Consider the following 18,758-nt stretch of genomic DNA (forward strand, 5'->3'; position numbering starts at 1 on the left):
TTGTCTGTACAGTGTGTGTGACACGATTGGCCCCACTGGATGACAAAAGGCAGTCACGACGAGTGAGAGGAAGGCGCTATATCTGATGCCCGGTTCCCAAAGAGGAAAGGGGTCTTGGGGCAAACGGCTGCAGTACTCAAATTTTCATATCGTAGCGTCATTAGTAGCTTGATCGGAGTGGAGTGAATTTGACATGAAAGAGACTGTTATTTTGTTGCATTGTAGTAGCTGGGCGGAAGACTTGTAATCAACCTTGAGAGGCGATCAATCGACCCCTGTAGACTGTCCGGCGAGTATTCCCAGCATCATAAACAACCTCTGCAATGCTTTTCCTGTACTGCCAGCCGCTGTCCGTTCTATCAAACATGAGAAAATCGGCAGGCTGTCCAGGCTGTAGAGTCAGATCTGTAGCTTCACATCCAATTGCAGTCTTTGCACGGGTAGAAACGGTTTCCTGCATACATGGAAACGATTAGTGGCAAGTTATAGGTAGATCACCAGGCTACTTACATATAACAACTCAGCATCTTTCTTTGTTCCAGCCTGATAGACTCCAACTCCAATCGCCGCGATAGCCTGAAGAAGCGATTAGTGTTGAGTTTCTACATTCATACGATACCATGCTCTTACCAAAGGATCGCAGTTACCATAGGGAGTGAAGGCGTTTCCCACGTTGTTAATAGCAATGGCAGCGTTGAAGCCATGCTCATTGATGAGCTCTGTGATGGGCAACGTCCCACGTATGTTCTCCGGAGTCCGCATCATGAACAGGTCGGAAGTTGGAAGGCCAACAAAAGAGATGGGCAATTTGTCTACTTCTTGTCTCAGATGTGTCCACTCGTCGTTGCGGAACCTTGTCAACCTGGTACAATGTCCCAGCGCTATCTTTTTGCTGCTGTCCTTCTTATCCCATTTGAGCTCTCTGATGATATCCAAGACGGTCCAAACGAGAGGCTGTTTTTCTTCCTCGAGGAAGTAGTCGAGGTGGAGGTCTAGGTGTTTGTTATGTTCAAGGGCCAGTTGAGTGATCCATCGCACGTTTTCTATAGATTTACGCTCATTGTCCTCCACATACGGCGTGCTGCCAAGCACGTCTACTTTGTCATAGGAGGCAGCAGTGGTCATCAGTTTTCTTACTTGTGCACCTTCGTCTTGACCGGAAAACAATGGCAGCTGAGCGAATGCGCATAACTGCACCTCACACCGATCTTGGAAAAGCTCTTTCAGCTTCAGACCCGCGTGCAGACACTTCAATTCCACAACACCGTCGACTTCTACAAATGCCCGCATGGCGGTAACGCCGTGCTGGATGCTCTCCTCAATGAGCCGCGTGCCCCTCCTGAGCAGATCATCTTCGACGAACCGAGACTTGGCTTGACCGGTAATGCTCATGGCCTCATTGAAGTCGCCACTCTCAATCTGCAGGTCGCTGAACTTGGGGTCTTGGAGGAGAAAGCATTTGTCGAGATGGATGTGGGCATGGCACAGCGATGGCGCGAGCAGGCGGTTTTGTCCGTCCAGAGTGTTTTCGCTCTCCTCATGCGACGAAGCATCATTATGAGCATCTACGGAGGCTATCCTGCCGTCTTGGATAGCAATATCCCAGAGAGATGATGGTGGCTTATTTGGTATGCGAACGTTGATGATCTTGTTCAGTGGGCTGCCCGCTTTCTGTGTGTGCATCTTTACTGCCTGCTCACCCAAGGGGTATCCGAACAGGTGGACTGGGTTCGGTAGATTTTAGACCGATGAGATGTAGAAAGCCAATACGATGACGTCCAGACGGACCCAGAGCATTCTTCTCACGGCTTCACCACGCAGACGTATGGGTCGCCAAGCACAATGCACGGGCAGTGAATGAAGACGACGTCTCGTGGCAGCGAAGCAGATTATGCGAGGCCCAGCTGCAGACGTCTTGTAAACAATTGTACTCGGGCTGAACAAGGCTGAAAAGGAACAAATGCACAAGGTCGGGGGCGCCTCTCTGGCTGGGCGGGGGGGGAATGGTTGCCCCGCATGTCCATAGGGGGAGCTAATGGTGGTATCCGTGCAGCATGTGTTAACGTCCCCAAACCAACCTTGACGCGTCTCCAAAGACGTGACCATCCCTATCACCCTTCCATCTCCACTGACGCGCCCGCATCGCCAATTTTGCTGCCGTCCATTTTTTGCATCCTCTTTTCAACATGCAGCCGAACTACCAGGCACGGGGATATAATTATCCGCAACAGCACAATGCGGCCACGCCCTCACGCCGGCCAGGTAAGTCCCAGAGTGCCCACCACCGCTGCCACACGACGTCCCCATTGCACCCGCCGCCTGTCCCTGCCCTTGCGCCCCAAAGCCCTACAAGACGATGATTAGCAGGAACGACCTCGCTCACTTGTTTCGCAACCCAGGCCCCATTGTCCACCCCCAGCACCCGCCCCAGCAGCCCCAGTACAACACCAGCGCCAGCATGCAGGCTTCGCAGCGCGCCGAAGCAGAGCGCCGCGAGAAGATGCGCCGAATCGCAAAGAACCCGACCGACAAGAACATCCCCGAGGGCGTCGAGGACGTGTGCATCGGCGACGGCGTCGCCCGGTACAAAGAATTGCGCCAAGTCGAGCGCACACTCGACGCGACCATGATGCGCAAGAAGCTCGATGTCATGGATTCGAAGCACCACTCGCGAGCGTCGCGCTATGGAACCATGCGCATATGGATATCCAACACGGCCGAAAACCAGCCTTGGCAGAGCAGCGGCATCGACGCCGATGCTTTTGACTTTGAGAGCGAGAACAACGCTACGTACCGTGTCAAGATTCAGGGACGCCTGCTTGACGAGCAGGGCGACGACGGTCTAGAGGATGACGAGGACGAAGACAAGGATGCCGATGCCATGTACGTCAAGCCGAGCTTGTGACTCCAGCTCTGCGTGCGCCTTTTGCGCCTCTGAAGCGGCGCGCAAAAAACATTCAGACGGATTGGGACTAACAAGCGACTAGGGATGAAGACGGCGCCCAGGCCGAGCGCAAGCCAGCCGCGAAACCCAAGCTCTTCTCGCACTACTTCACATCCATCAACATCGACTTTGACCGCGCCAAGAGTTTACAGCCCGACAACTTTACGCAGATCGAGTGGAAGCGACCCGAGAATCCGACGGCTAAGGAAGCCAATTTCAGCGAGCTCGAGTTTGAGCGCAAGGGTGACGAGAACATCAACATCACAATCAACCTCCAGCGGTACCAAAATCCCGAGGTCTTCCGCCTCAGCAAACCGCTAGCCGAATTGCTCGATACCGATGAGGAGGACCGTGCTGGTGTGCTGATGGGCATCTGGGAGTACGCAAGGTCGCAGCACCTCCAGCAAGAAGACGACGAGCGCAAGTTCGCCTGTGACGCTAGATTGAAAGCGCTCTTCGGCGGCCAGGACCACTTCTTCTTCCCCAACCTACCCCAGCTCATCAAGCCACACCTCACGACCCTCCCGCCCATCCAGCTGCAATACACGATCCGCGTCGACAAGGACTACATTTCCCCATCGGCCGACTCGGGTAAGCCGGCATCCCAACCGAGCGTATACGACGTCCAAGTCGCCCTGGAAGACCCCATGCAACCTCTCTTCCAAGACATCCTCCGCCGGCCTGATAGCATCCAGACGCTCCAAGAAATCCAAAAAATCGACGAGCAGCTCGTGCTCCTCATGGGTGCCATTGGCCAGTCTAAAGCTAAACACGCCTTCTTCACCAGCATGTCCAAAGACCCCGTTGCTTTCTTCAAGCGCTGGCTCTCGAGCCAGAAGCGCGATCTCGAGGTTCTGCTGGGAGAAGCTACGCGTGGTGGCGGCGAGGATGCCTCTGGCGAGGAGTGGAAACGTGGTGGTGCGGATGGGGTTTGGGGCAGTGATGTTGCAAAGGAGAGTGTGGCCTTGTGGCTTGCTAGATCGAGTATCAAGCCCAGGTGAAATTGATATTCATGAGCGGGGTGCTTTGATCGTTGTTCGCCATTGTGTTGGTATTGATATTGGCATGGGTTCTGTATTTCCACAATTTTACTACTGGGGTGAGTTTTTTTATCAAGAAGGTAAAGTACGCCGAGACCAGGGGGAAAAATTAGGCCGATGAAGAAGAAGATGATGAAAAGATGGCGTTTTTATTACACTCGATACCCGAAATATCCACCTTTTCTTCTACCAATCTCTTCTTCTTGTTATCTAATTTATAACATGGTTGTGATGATTTGTTTATTTACATTGTCACGACTGTCAATTCAACAGATGATGGACATGAAAAGAGAGAAGAGAAGAAGAACAAGGGGTAAAAAACAACCATGGGTATTTGCAATGTTATGTAATCCAGACTTCCCCTCAATCTCCTAGTCCTTCCCTTCTCCTCCCTATTGTTCTTCTTTCCGCAGCCATACCTTCTGTACTTCCATACTCTCTTCATTCCGTACATGTGCCGCATTCCTCACCACTTTCGGAGAAAGAGCCATCGTATTGTCGGATCTCTCTTCTCCCCAAGTCCAACAAGGTAGAAAAACAAAACAGATAAAATAGACAAACTTCCCCAGACATGAGCGCGTACATCGTGTGCCTTCCGTAGCGTAATTAACTTCTTTTACGCTCATATGCGTCCAGCGAAACCATAGAAAAGGAAAAAAAATTACAGGAGCGGCGGGTATGGTGGTAGTGGTAGTGATGGTAATGTTGGGTTTGTCGTAGGTACCAAGTAGTCCTCCAGTTAAGACTGATCTGACCTCTTAACATTCAAGTTCCATCGCCAATCACAAACCACCATCACCTCCTCATATATGTCTGCCGCTTCTTTCGTCTCAAAAATCGCGGGGTTGGATGAATAGCATATAGCTTCTTCAGGCCATTGCCCGCTTTGTTTCCTCCCATTTTCCTTCTCTTCCTCTCCATCTCAAACTTCCGTATGAATGTAAAGAGAAAAACAGGTAGGGAAGGAAAACAGCATTTTGGCAGATTAGTATAAGCCTACAACGCCCAGATATCGCACACCTTTTCTTCCTCTCCAGCCTCCGGGAAAAAAGGTGGATGGGTCAGGTGGGAAATATGCAAAATGTTGATGCAATAAAAAGTCAAGAGAGGAGGAGGGGGCCACGTATATAAAAGGGCCCGAGGCGTCGCAAAAGGTCGTTTGGTGAGAGAGAATGAGCATAACAAAAAGTTCATGCCCCAGGGAAGACGCCAATGCTGCGCCCGCCAAATAAAACATCGACGTGAATCGAAAGAGATGATGATAGTGACGCAAGGGGACTCGTTCAATGGTTGAGGAAACAGAGTGAGAGAGCCGATAGTGTGTGATGCGTGCAAAATAAACAAAGAGTGGTGTTGTTCAGGTATTGCTGATGATGACTCGCGCACCTTCTTTACCCAGAACACCCCTCTCTTTGGCCTTGGGACTCCTGTCCCGGCCCTTCTTGCGACTGAGGAATCCGAGCATGCCGGATGGTTTCTCAGTTTGGGCGTTCTGTACAAGCGCGGAGCTCTGGTTAGCCATCTCGGTCCATGAACCAGTCTCATTGAGAACTACCTGTACACCTCCGCCCATGCTTGTGCTGCGTTGGGAGCCTCGCTGGCGGCTGTTCATAGGGCGGGAGAACGAGGGGGTAGGGACTTCGGAGCCATCGTGAGGGAAGTAGTCAACGTGCTCACCACGTTGCGATGTGGGTGAGCTGTTGTTGGCAGTGTGCTGCAGTACACTGGTGGGCAGAGGCGGACTGCCGTTTGGTGATTGTGTCGATCGTGCGGTAGTAGTGGAACGGGTGGGGTGGAGATCGGTATCTTGAGACTTGGAATTGGCATAGTGACGTCCAGAGGAGTCGCCATGAGATGGCGCAGAGGTGGGGTTGTGGTCGGGTTGGCTGTGGTTGCTGGTTCGTGAGCCAGCGCCAGAGTCTTGAGGGTCAGCGACTGCTACAGCGGCAGGAGTCCGTTGATCGCCAGCTGTAGTGTAGTTGAAAGGCTCAAACAGCGTCTCAATCATCCTGTGCAGCTCGTCGGCGCGTATCTCCTGCTCGGTAGCATCTTCCTTGAGAGCTTCTCTTGGCTTCTGCCGGCGGGCACGGGCCTCAAGCGGCGCTTCCTCAAGCAGCAACTCCTCAAGATCGTACGTCGCATCGAAGTTGGTCTTATCGCTCGAAGGTATGAAGATCGGCTCAATCTCCTTGTGCTCGAGCGCATAAAAATCTATAGGCCGGAAGAAAGGGTTGTCAGTGAACGAATCAAATCCAATGGCGCCGATGCGCCTGCTTCGGTCCTTTTCCAACAGGGAGCTGATGGCATGCAAGCACGGCATAGAGACGGGCGGGCTCGTGACGGGATAGGTAGGTTCTCCCTTTGAGATTTTGGCGGCGAGAGAGTCGTGGCTGCTGGCTTCAAATGGCCGCTTGTTGTATATGCACTCATAGAAGAGCACGCCCAGCGACCACTAGTCGACTTCGCACGAGTAGCCTTTGCCTTCGTATACTTCGGGGGCGAGATAGGCGAGTGTGCCCGATTTGCTCGTCAGCGGCTTGTGTGGTACAAAATCAGAGGCAACGTTCTGCACATGTCAGCAAAGATGAATGGTGAGGCGCATTGCAGCCGAGCTTACGAAATCTGCCAGATGGACATGTCCCTCGGAGTCTAACAGCACATTGTCTGGCTTGATGTCTCTGTGCACAATACCCTGCTGGTGTATGTAGCGCACCGCGCAACCAAGCTCTGCTATCCAAAAGCGGACAGCCTCTTCTGTAAACGTCTTTCGCGAAATGTGGAAGCGCAGATCGCCACCGTTCATTAGGTCCACGACAATGTATCTATCCTTGTCAGCCTGGGTCGGTGGAGGCAGGAGCGATGGCATTGGCCATACAGGTATTCAATGTCCTGGAAGCTGTAGCGTAGATTGCAAAGGAATGGATGGTTGAGATGCTCAAGCATGCGGCGCTCTCGGATGATGTTGCGGACGCTCTCCGATCGTACGACTGTAACACGAGGTCAGCATGGCTGGATAGCAGCTAGCGTGTGACGGCATGTACACACCTTCATCTTTGCGTATGTACTTGAGCGCAAATGTGAGCCCTGTATCTTTGCGCTCGACGATGCGCACCTTACCGAATGCGCCCTTGCCCACGACGCGCAGCAGGCGGAAGTGGTTGAGGTTCACTGCAGGAGATGTCAGTCGGGACTTGGAGGAGCCGTGTATGTGTGCCTGTGCAAGTGCAAGTGCAAGTGCGAGAGCGAGTTTCGCGTGCTTCAGATGGATATTCCCCGCGGTCGTTTCTTGTTTGTTTGTTTGTTTCTTTTTTTTCTTTGCTCGTCTTTTGTGTTCCCATGGTTCCGCACAGCTCTCTTTGCTCTCTCTCTCTCGCACACTCTCTGGCGCAGCACATTGTGGAATGGAGGTGATTACGCACCTTGGTCGGTGAAGACGACGGGCTTGCCGTTGTTCTGACCCATGAGGGGCTACAATGGCAGAGGAGCAGGCGGACAGGCAGATGCAGTGGATGTCTAGAGATGCATCAGGCGGTTGGAAGGGTAGTCCGGGCTGACTGGGGCGGCGTGGCAGTGGGGTGGGAGGGAGACTAGGCGGGGGTGGGAGTGAGGGATGCAGTCGGCAGGCACGGGGGGGAGTAGTGCAAGCTTGGAAGGTCCGCGGGCGAGGGCTCAGGTGAGATTATTAAGGCACAAGCAACAGCAAGCGGCGGTCGAAGGGCGAGTCGCAGCGATAATGAACAAGAAGTTGAAAGGAGGCCCGACGGGTTTGCAGGCGCACGTTTCGCAGGTCGTGGCCCAAGCAAGATTAGTGTCGGCAGGACTAGGGCGAGAGCACAGGCATGGGTTGCACGTTTTGAGTCGCATCCTTGCCCGCAGAAAGGGCAAGCGCGGCTGCTGCTCCCCTAGTCATGGCCAGCCACAGCAGAGCGAACCCACACTACTTGCTCTACTACCCTACCTACCACACCCACGCTTCTATATAGTACATGTTACCATCTAGGCCTGGTCGTGACAACAACGACTATGCAGCAGTAGCAACGACATTATAACTGGGGACACTGCGTCATGGCGGTGTAGTATAGTAAAACGTACATACATATGCCATCTCCTACTTAAGTACATGTCCCGCCCGCTGCACCCAACGTCGGGGGAGAAACACTGGTGGATCCACTGCCCGGGTCGTGCCAAGCCAGTGAATACAAACACCCCCTGGCACGTCACGGGACTGGCTCCTAAGCATCACCCCTTTGCATCCACGACAACGGCAGACACGACGTGCTGCCTTCCCGTCCGATCTGCATGCGCTTATGGACCTACTCGTTCTATTGCGACACATGTCACATATCACTCTCGGTACAGTAGTATAGCATCCACGTATGCACACATGCATATCCCACGCCTCTTCACTCCCACTCCCCCGACACGACACAACACGACACGCCACGCCACACCACACCACACCATCCATTGGCAGGCAGCCCATCCAGTTGCCTACTCTAGAGTACACCTAGCTCTGCCCTACCGACGTGCAAACTCCGGTGCTGGCCCCCATAGGCCTGCCCACCTGTAACGAGCGGCAAGTCTCGCCGATATTGTCCCCTCTCCTAACTCGGTCGCTTTGACGATCCACCCACGGCAAGGTGGAGCAACGCCCGATTGGGTCTCTGTGAAAGCTTCCAAACTTGTTCCATCCGCCTTCTGCAGCCAGCAACCGTATCCAGGTGCTAAGCACTCTCCCACTCCCACCCTACCGAACCGTCAGCTCACCACCCGTCACGGCGTCTCCGTAAGCTCTTGGCTACCTACGGCTGCATCGGAACATTGTGCACCGATAGCCTCCATGGCGCCCCTTTGTCCCGCCCGCCCAGCCATGTCGTCTCTCTCGACAACAGCCAGAGAGGCGCACACAAGAAAAACGTGTCTTGTCAAGCTTCCCACGATCCAGAACATGTTGGCTTGGCTCGCCTTGCCTTCCGGCGCCTTCTCCGCAAGGACCTGCGCTAGCTTGTGGCCCTGGCCCTCTGAGCCCACGTCCGCACTGTCGTCTTTCTTCCACCACTGCTACCGCCATAAAGTACCAGCTGCAAAAGTCGCCACCGCCCTATGTACACACTACGCACTTCCGTACGACTGCCAAAACCTTGCCCCCAACTCTTTCGGTTCCACATATCCACTCCGAACCATATTACCTGCCTTTTGTCTTGCCCCTTCCGGCTAATCAAGCGTAATCGCAGGTGGCACCACAGCTCTCCACGCAGCCTGCCGCAAGCCCTGACCAGAGACACCTTGTGCAGCCCGTTCGTTTTGCGCTTTGTTCCTGCCACACGTCCCATTTGCGCCCCGCCCAACCAAACTCTAGTCGGCCATCTGACACCTTCTAGAAGACTTCCCCCTTTCACCTTGCTTGGTTACACTACACACATACATACGTGTCTACCTGTAGACATCAGTATGACCTGATGTGTGCAGTCACGTGCATAAGCTCATTCCCTCTTCTGTCCGCCCTGCGTGACCCATCTCGTATTGCCGACTTTGAAAATCCTAAAGATCGGCCCTAACAGCACTTTATCTTCTGAAAAAAGTCTAACCATCTGTCGTGGCCCACGATTCGTTTCACTAGAACCACCACTCCAACGCCCCCTATACTCAGTTGCGCCACAGCCTGTGCGTTTATAAACCAACTCTTTTGCCAGTAATCAGCCACCCACCAAGCACATGCTCGTTTCCAGCTCTTCGCGGTTGAGTCCGCTGCCACAAGCCACACATTGTAAACATTCTCACAGTGCCGTGATGCCTGGTCGCCGTGGTTCGCTTCGACCCGGTCGTCTGGTTTTTAACCTCTCTACTACATGTAAGCGTCCGCTGGCTCAAACGAGCTCTCCGCGCGGCTGGCCCCAGCTAAGGTTTCCATCAAACCCCCTTTGTAATATGCATCACTTGATATCTCATTCCCCAGTCTGCAACAGCGCGACGTTGGTAATCCTTGGCCGTCAGCTGCACCCTTGATTGGCTTTGACTCTTGCTTCACATGCAGCTTGCAGATATACAGCCTTGCTCTGATATTACACAACGTCTGACTGCCTAACATGTGACGGCGCATCAATGGCCCACCATACGCCATTAACGCCTCTATCTGCATCCTGAGACCTTCTCTCCCAACCCAGACGCCCGTCGCTAACACCAAGGGTCTAGTCCCCACCCTGCAGTCCACAAGCTACGTAGCGTCGTCGGAACGATACACCCACCAAAGCTTTAATCCATACGCGAGGGCCTAGCCCTCAAGGCCCGGATGCCCCAGATCAAAGAGTAGCGGCTTCGTCGGAAGAGACCCTTTGCGCGGATATACACACGTTCTCCTTCAGCCCGTCCCTGGTGGCTGCAACAGCTGAAACGGAAGCTAGCAGCCGATATCATCGGTAGTCAAGCACAGCAAGTAAGATGCCCTCATCCCCGCTTGGCAAAGCGACGATCCACGTGAGACCTTGACCCCAATACGGATTCCACCGCATATTCCCGCCCTTTTTCCCTCATGCACGTAAGCTTAGGGTCGGATTATCCCAGCACGACACGAGTTCCGCGCAACACACAGCAGGATTACAATCCTTGTGTGCCACGAGAAAGCAACTTATTGCCCATGCATTGTCCCATTGGAAGATCAGCCCCCACGCTAATCTCTGCCAAATGCTGGTAGCGGTGTGAATCTCTGTCGTGTTGGTGTTGTAATGGTATGCCTCGAGTATATGTCATGGCAAGGGGGTTTTATGCGCGGACGATTGCCCGCTTTTGTCAGGAATCACGGACAGGTGTGTAGTTGGGCATCTATCGCATCTTTTTTTTTTGCAAGGTAAAGCTGCGGATGTACTGGAACGTTGGATGATGTAGCGCTTACACACTCTGTCGATCTCAAAGCGAGGCGAGAGGGGATGTCTTTCCATACGGAATAGTTTGTGTAGATGAGAAGGAAGGAGGATAGTCGATCAAACACCAACCATGCTCGGTAGATCGCAATCGTATCCCTTTCTTACTCACACCGCAAAAATAGTAACAGTCGCACTTTTTTCCACAGTCTTGGATTGATTCCTCCTTGTTCTCTGCAAGCGAATTTCAATACAAATGTATCCTGGTCTTGCATTGCATGCATTGCAGTGCTAAGGACTATGCCACCCTTTTCTCTACAGATTCCACCACTCAAGGACCAATACCAACATTCATCGGTGAGAGTTTCAAGCCAGATCAGCAGACCTCATATGCTTTTCTTGCTTTTTTTCGGTTGAAAGACGGGGAAGAGTCACCCCAGACAAAGAAAAAGAAAAAACGCGGTTGTGGTCGCCGTTGTCGGACAGTTCGTAGTCAAGGCATACATGTGTCTTGCGAGCAGCCCTAAGCTCGAAAGGGAGCATTGGATCCGAGATGGTGTTGGCGTACCTTTTTTTTCCTCCGACCCTCGTGTCGAGGGTGCGGATGTCCGACTCAACGGTACCCGCAGCCCATATGAAAAGCTGGGCATTGAGCTGAAGGATTCGGCACGATAGTTCCGTTTGCTGAATTTTCCTTTGCAAGTTTTGGCTTAGCCTACGTTCACGTACGTAACACAACATCGCTCGAGTTTTGAAATGAATGCTGTTCCTTTTTGCACGAAGCGCTCCGTTCCGAGTGTAATACTGTCTTGCCAAACACGGCAGAAAATGAACCTGCACGGTCCGGTCTTTAAATCAATGACTATCAGTGATATAGACATGACCATGTGACTTGCTGCTGAACCATTCCATGGCATTCAGAGTGCGAATGCAATGGGATGATCTGGGGTTCCTCGGTTCGGCAGGTACGCTAAGCCCCATGCCCGAGCTCTGGAACGTTGGTACACCCCAACGTCACCACTCACAGGACACGATGCACTCGCAAGGAGACGCCAGCTCTTTGCGCCATGAACGGAGCAGACACACGGACACGCGCTGAATTGAACACGAGGGAACAGCCGCTGCCAACACCTACGCCGTCACCCGAACCAGAAGCAGACGATGTGGCACCTCCGATCGATCGCCGCAACCATGAAGAAGCGAAGAACGAAGAGATGTTGCTGAACATAACGAATGACGTTAAGGAGGAGACAAATAGCGCTGTTGGTTCGCGCACGACAAGCAGGAGGCCCAGCATTCATGAAGAGGCTATACAGTCCGACACCAATGAGAAAATCCGACCCATTAAGCGTCCTGGAGATGGGCGGAGAAAGAGCAGTGTATCGGACCACGATAAGATGCTCAAGCTCAGCCCCCGCCAGATTCATGAGCTTACCAGCGAGCCTTCAAGTATCCCTGTGCGAGCAGCGACGCCAATTCCCGAGGACGAGCTCGAGGACGCAACACCACTAGAGAATATGGATGATCAGTGTAACAATAAGTCACGGGGCTCTGTTCTGGACCGGCCTGTAGAACTCAATGGAACAAGGCACGATGGCAGCAAGGAACATGGCTCGCGAGGTCGGGAGCTGACCCAAGAGAAAGAGACACTTGTCATCAAGACCCCTTCTACCGAGTTGCGCAATGGCCGACCAGTACCTTTGTCGCGGTCCATAACCACACCTGCGCTCGTCCGGAGAACTACTTCAAGATCACGGTCGCGAGCACACAACCATACAAAAGAAGGAGAGGAGCGGAGGCAAGGTCGACATGTGCCGCCGCCACTAGACATGCAGCACAAGGAGGCCGTGTCCAAAGGCCACGAACGACACAGAGAGCCGCGCGATGTACGTGACCACGTCTCACCAACCGCAATTGCTCTCCCACTACCTCCAATGTCAATGCCTACCTTCCTCTCGCTTGAGCTCTCTGCGACCCGTCCCTCTCCGTTGTACATTTATAGACCTGCTACCACCGAGTTTCCTTATGAATCTTCCGAGATCAAATATGAGCGCTTGCTCAATTTCTTGAAGATCCCCTTGAAGATTGAAACCATCCTAGGTTTTGGCGCCTTTGCTTGCTTGGATGCTTGGATGCATGTCTTGACCATCCTCCCGCTACGCTTCCTTCTTGCCATTGCCATCTTGATCAAGTGGTGGGGCTCAGTTATCGTCAAAGAATTCCGTGATCTCTGGGCTTTCGTTTACAACGGCCTACCTCGTCTATGGCAACGAAGAAAGCATGTCGATGGGCCTACACCTCTTGCTACTCCAGCTGAAGAAGAGCCTCCATCCATGTCGCGGAGGCCGTCTGCTACCTCGACAGCCAGACAGGATCCTCGGGCGTCAACGAGCTTCCAGTTTCCAGACCTGAAAGAACTCAAAGAGCTCAAAGCGCGGCGACCTCGAAACTCACGATTCCGTCATCGCCGCACAAAGTCAACACCATCTACGCTTCAACCAAGTCACAAGGCTGATATCCTCAAAGGTTTACTGGTCATTGCAAGTTGTTTTGTTTTGATGCGATTCGACGCGAGCCGGATGTATCATGGCATTCGGGGACAGTCTGCCATCAAGCTTTATGTCATTTACAACGTTCTCGAGGTCTGTGACCGCTTGTTGTCTGCAATGGGCCAGGACGTCCTCGAATGCCTTTTTTCCCGCGAAACTCTTGATCGGAATCCAGATGGCAGAAGTAAAGTGCTTCGTCCACTTGGCATGTTCTCACTTGCCCTTGTGTACACCGTGGCGCATGCTACAGCTCTCTTCTATCAGGTTATCACACTGAACGTAGCTGTGAACTCGTATTCGAACGCTCTACTCACACTGCTCATGTCGAATCAGTTTGTTGAGATTAAGAGCACAGTGTTCAAAAAGTTTGAGAAGGAGAACCTTTTTCAGATTACCTGCGCAGACATTGTCGAACGCTTCCAGCTGTGGCTCATGCTTCTGATTATTGCCATGCGGAATGTAGTCGAAGTCGGTGGTCTCAGTATTCAGAGCAGCGAAACATCATGGACGGCCATGTTCACAGGCTCTGCTAACGCATCGGCTGGAACGGCGTTCAAGGCATCAAACATCATCCCTATGAGCTTTACCATCTTCCCCAAGTATATTGCTCAGGTGCTCAACCCATTTTTGCTGGTGCTGGGCAGTGAGATGTTTGTAGACTGGCTGAAGCATGCGTACATTACAAAGTTCAACCAGTACAAGCCGGAGGTGTACAGCAAGTTCTTTGATGTACTCGCAAAGGACTACTATTCAAATGTAAGACCTTTGCTCTACTGTTCCCTTTTGACATGACGATTGACTAACAAAACCCAGGCATTCGCCGACGCAGACCTAACCCGCCGACTCGGTCTCCCCGTGATACCTCTCTCCTGCCTCTTCGTGCGCGCCGCAATCCAAACCTACCACATGTTCATCGCACTGCACATGCCACCACCCCTTCACGCAACAACCACATCCCTCACCTCGGAAGACGCCACATCTTCCTCACCCGCCACCACAGCTGCCCTCGCGCATATCGACCAGGTCTTCCGCCGTGCCCTTGGCCGCTCATCCTTTGGCGCAGGCCTCGCCTCAAAACCCTGGTACCACCCCCTTTCCTACACACTCGACGACCTCATCGCCGCCTCAACCATGCTTATCGTCTTCCTCGTCATCTACCTCTTTTTCCTCGCCTTCAAGCTGCTTCTCGGCATGATTCTGCTGTCTGTTAGCCGCAACCGATACCGCGGGATGCAGGAGCGCGAGAAGATGAGTGTGGAGACGGGCGGGAAACGTATAGGGGGTTGGGGTGTCGTTGATGTGGATGAGGAGAAGAGGAAGGTGATTTATGAGGATGATGCGGAGGGCTTGAGACGGTTGAGGGAGAGGGATGAGAAGGGGAGGAAGAAGGAGGCGGAGGAGAAGGAGAGGGGGACGGGGTTTGGGCATGTTAGTCGGTATGCTATGGTTGCTAAGAGGATTTGGTGATGAGGAACTTTTTTTTTCTCATGGGTAGAACAGAGAGGGGAGAGGGTTGGGAATGGTGAGTGGTCAGTTTGGATGCCGGGACGATGATTATCTCTTTTTTGTTAGCAGACGAAATATAGATTGTTTCTCCTCATCATGATTATTTTTTTGTTTCTATATCTTGACTATACTTCTACACATACTCTACCGGTGCACAAGACCTTACCACTGACCCTCGTACAGACACTTATGATCCAGTCTAACAAGTATACCATGGGGAACTTGAGTAGTTACCATACATCTCCCTGTTACAATTTCACAAGTTCAAGTTTTTTCTAACAGTCTTTTTTTTTAAAAAAAATATATGTTAGAGCCTCATGCCCTATAGAACGTGCCGTAGTGTACGTAAAGGGTACTCGTTGGATCCACTAGAGTATGTAGACCTCGTCGGTACTGCACTACACACACACACGGATTAAATAAGGAAAAACGTCCAACGTTCGCGCAGAGTGGTAAGACTTGTTACCACTCTGAGCATTTCCTGGATAAACTGCGTATTTCGAACGTCTTGTGTTAAGGATAGGTGATGATGATGATGATGATGCAGGGATAATTTTTTTTACAAAAGTCTTATACGGTGATTTTTCTTTGATATTTTCTCGCTACTACTACTTGTGTATGTGGAGGGGGGGGGGGGCTTCTCACGCCCAATTTGTTAAAAAATCTAAGGGGGGAGAGACGCGGCTACCCCTTCTCACACAACAGTAGAACACACATTTCCCCCCCAAAAAAACAACATGGAGCTAAATCGCTTTACACGTTTTATACACTTTTTTTTTCTTTCTTAGGCAGGTTTACACAAAACGCCATTATCTACGAATCAATAATTAGGAATAAAACATATTGGTGATGAAGCATATGTTGCTTGTTCATAGCCCTAGTTTTTGAGAGTAAGGCGCGTGATTATACTTGCTGCTTTATTTGTTCATTTTTTTCCGATCAGTACTACGTTGGTTATATGTTGTACGAGAGAAGAAGAAGAAAAAGCCTGTCAGCTCTTCATGATGAACAAGATGCTTATCAGATATATTGTACTTCTTTTTTTCCCTGAAAGATTTTTTTTTAAAAAAAAAAACAACGATTCTAGTACGCTTCAGACTGAGTGTGTGTGCGGATGTGCACTTTCCCCATTGCTGAGAAATGGATTGTAAGGGATTTGACGGTTGATTGCGAAAGAGGATGTACGCCAATTGAAGTCATGGGGTACTTGTGGTATTTGCGATGTGGGGCTTTTTTTTGGCTTGGTTTGGGTGGAATGAGTGGGTGTGATTGTAATTTGCGAGAGGAGAGGGCGTGATCGGTATTGTTTGTGATGCGGGTGTCTTGTTTGGGCATATGGGGTGCGTGTGATGGTATTTACAATGCAGGATTGCTGTTTAGGCGGAAAGGAGTAGGTGTAACGGTGTTTACGATACGAGTGGGTTGTTTTCTGCGAGAATAAATGGAGGGAATGACATCATGTAGGAGAAGGAGAGGTGAGATTAGCCTTTGCTATTAGAGTTTTGACTCAGCCATTTGTGTACGTGATACCCCGCATATCTGGTGATTGACGTTACATGGGTGCAAAGGTGAAGGCGTCGCTACTGATGCTTTCGCAAACATTTGCGGTTTTGGCAGACTATTGTTTTTTTTAATGGCAGATTGTGCGATATCGGGGATATTATGTGAAGCAGCAACTGGCTGACACTTCGGAGCGGATAGTGTTGGATGCTATCTGTCTCGTATTCTCTTTGCTTGTTCTTGCCACGCCTTGTTCTGGTGGGAATAGCCAGAAGATGAGTTTCATAGCTCGCACCAAGGAAGCTAGGCGGTTGGAGATCATGTTTCATAGGTGGAGGATCGTACTGTGTAGGGTTTATCGTCGGCAGATTCGGCGGCATGTGGTTTCCATCGTGTTGGTGTTGTACGCGGGCGTTTCGGTGGGGGCGGTCTTTTGTCCGGATATTTTGGTCCATCAACAGGTGCATGTCTGATTTCGCACTCATCGGCAGGGATATGGTTTTCCTGCTCGACTTCATCGGATGCATGCTGAAAACGGACTAGGCGGGAACCCTGATGTGTAGCAAGTGCCAGCACCAGCCCCATCGTAATGTGAGGAGCGACTCCACGCGTAGTTCTTCGGGTGTTCTAGCTGCTAGAGGAGTAGTACTTTTGGGGTTTATCCTGTTTGCTAGGGAGATCCTACTACTGCGGTATGTAGATTCTTTCTATACGATGACGCTGCTGGTAGTGTTGCTTTTTGGCTTACTTATACAATTTGGTTTGGTGTGTACACACGCGAATTCACGATATACAGATGCGTGCATTTCGGTTGTCAGCCTTTCAGTAGTGCCATAAATCTTACTACTAGACCCGACTGTATAGCGCAAAAACCAAGAATTACCAAATTGCCGGTACCGAAAAAGAGCCATTATATAGTATCGCCTGACGGCCGGGTGCGTGCGTTGTTGCAACACGCTCGGCAGCAGAGTCTAGCCGTCGTCGGATCGACTGGTTATGGGTGTTTATTGGCTTGCCATGGAGGTGTTGTGTGGTGAGCGGAAATGTGATCTTTTTGTCTCACTGCTCACTTGGAATCGCATACGCCCAGGTTGGCGGCCAGCGTGACAAGATGGCGAATCTATGTGTTTAAGAATGTAAGTAGGTGGCCTATGTCAACTCCGAGCAATGTCTGGGGCTGGCAGTGACATGTTGCACTGTCGTGGGGCGAGATGTTAGTAACTCGTAGTATATCGTGTAAGCAGTAGAGCGGAGTACGGAGCGTACAGGGTGCGTTGAGAGGCACTAGGTGATTATGTACAGCGTCAGATGGTGCCGTGCCGGTTGTGGCAGTGTACACGTAGTAGATATGTATGTGCTCGAGTCATCGAAGCAGTGCTGGTGCTGGCTTGGTCCGGCGGATACGGCACTGGGGTATCCGGGAAAGATTCACATGGGGCCGTGGAACACAACAGATTGCGTCTGGAAGCCGTTCAACAGCTGGCCGGGAGGGTGATAGGGCTGATGAGGGAGGGCGTAGTGTAATGGCCGGTCGCATCGAGCACGCACAGTGATGCAAGGCGTCTGTGTGTCCCGGGACGAGTGACATCCGCTTCCGTTGTGCGCTACCAGCGTAGCGTAGAATACCCGGAGCCATTACGCAGGTCGACCCGGAAATGGCGCTCTGCACCGACCTACTAGACATATTCCCATCGTGAATCGCCTCAGTCCCCACCCTACCCCAGCTCATATCGCTGCCAAATTTCGTCCGTCACGAATGCTTGCGTGCCACTGGAGCTCTGACCCCGACCCCAAGCCGCCAAAGACACTGGCGATGCAAATGCGAATGCCTTCACCAACTGCTCAAGCGAAGCGAAGAGACGGTCAATGCCAAGTGGATAAGCACCGCTCGCCTCCTCTTCTTTCACCCTGATAAGCGAGCTGCGAGGCGCCCAGCACCTGCACTCGCGGCGCGACCAGCTTAAGTAATACGCTGCATACGGTGCTGCGAGGAGGCTTTGTTTTCCCCCCTAGGTTCGGCAAGGGCTTGGCCATGCGATAGCAATCTCGTGTCCTACTGTCTACACCGATAGCCGGACAAATCGTAGCGGAAAGTGGCCTCTCGCGGCAGATATCCGTGTCGTCAACATACACAGTTACGTATACGCATGTATATACGAATATGGTGCAATTATTCCTCCGCCGGCGCGGCAGGGAGCAGGGGGACCGCAGGGGCAGCGATACCAGAGCCGCACGAACATGTCGGAAGCGTGGCATGCAGGCACATGCGCAATTTGTCCGAGGGAACGGGCCCAACAGGCGGTGCCTACTGTGTAACATTGGGAAGACATTGTTTGTTGTAAATTCGCCTATCCAATTGGTC

General features: G+C 52.0%; 6 protein-coding genes across 6 annotated transcripts; 2 read left to right on the forward strand and 4 right to left on the reverse strand.

Annotated features, from left to right (window-relative positions):
• Positions 1–247: 247 nt before the first annotated feature.
• On the reverse strand, positions 248–1,683 carry COCVIDRAFT_96575 (hypothetical protein; the record flags this gene model as incomplete). Its single annotated transcript, XM_014702176.1, has 3 exons — positions 248–454; positions 511–576; positions 631–1,683. 3 exons carry the CDS (start codon positions 1,681–1,683, stop codon positions 248–250), a joined length of 1,326 nt encoding a protein of 441 aa, XP_014557662.1.
• A 673-nt stretch (positions 1,684–2,356) lies between these two features.
• COCVIDRAFT_96626 (hypothetical protein) lies at positions 2,357–3,945 on the forward strand (the record flags this gene model as incomplete). Its single annotated transcript, XM_014702177.1, has 2 exons — positions 2,357–2,883; positions 2,988–3,945. 2 exons carry the CDS (start codon positions 2,357–2,359, stop codon positions 3,943–3,945), a joined length of 1,485 nt encoding a protein of 494 aa, XP_014557663.1.
• Positions 3,946–5,341: 1,396 nt separating this feature from the next.
• On the reverse strand, positions 5,342–7,446 carry COCVIDRAFT_36948 (hypothetical protein; the record flags this gene model as incomplete). Its single annotated transcript, XM_014702178.1, has 6 exons — positions 5,342–6,436; positions 6,476–6,550; positions 6,602–6,806; positions 6,860–6,971; positions 7,030–7,152; positions 7,404–7,446. The coding sequence occupies 6 exons, from the start codon at positions 7,444–7,446 to the stop codon at positions 5,342–5,344; spliced, it is 1,653 nt and encodes a 550-aa protein (XP_014557664.1).
• Positions 7,447–8,491: 1,045 nt separating this feature from the next.
• COCVIDRAFT_15187 (hypothetical protein) lies at positions 8,492–8,934 on the reverse strand (the record flags this gene model as incomplete). The annotated part of the gene is made up of 2 exons (XM_014702094.1): positions 8,492–8,731; positions 8,791–8,934. The coding sequence occupies 2 exons, from the start codon at positions 8,932–8,934 to the stop codon at positions 8,492–8,494; spliced, it is 384 nt and encodes a 127-aa protein (XP_014557580.1).
• A 2,974-nt stretch (positions 8,935–11,908) lies between these two features.
• Positions 11,909–14,857, forward strand: COCVIDRAFT_96512 (hypothetical protein; the record flags this gene model as incomplete). Its single annotated transcript, XM_014702179.1, has 2 exons — positions 11,909–14,146; positions 14,204–14,857. The coding sequence occupies 2 exons, from the start codon at positions 11,909–11,911 to the stop codon at positions 14,855–14,857; spliced, it is 2,892 nt and encodes a 963-aa protein (XP_014557665.1).
• Positions 14,858–16,714: 1,857 nt separating this feature from the next.
• COCVIDRAFT_96759 (hypothetical protein) lies at positions 16,715–16,981 on the reverse strand (the record flags this gene model as incomplete). The annotated part of the gene is made up of 1 exon (XM_014702180.1): positions 16,715–16,981. The coding sequence occupies one exon, from the start codon at positions 16,979–16,981 to the stop codon at positions 16,715–16,717; it is 267 nt and encodes an 88-aa protein (XP_014557666.1).
• Between the last annotated feature and the right edge of the window lie 1,777 nt (positions 16,982–18,758).

Source organism: Bipolaris victoriae (assembly GCF_000527765.1).
Source record: "Bipolaris victoriae FI3 unplaced genomic scaffold scaffold_33, whole genome shotgun sequence".
Classification (NCBI taxonomy): Eukaryota; Fungi; Ascomycota; class Dothideomycetes; order Pleosporales; family Pleosporaceae; genus Bipolaris; species Bipolaris victoriae.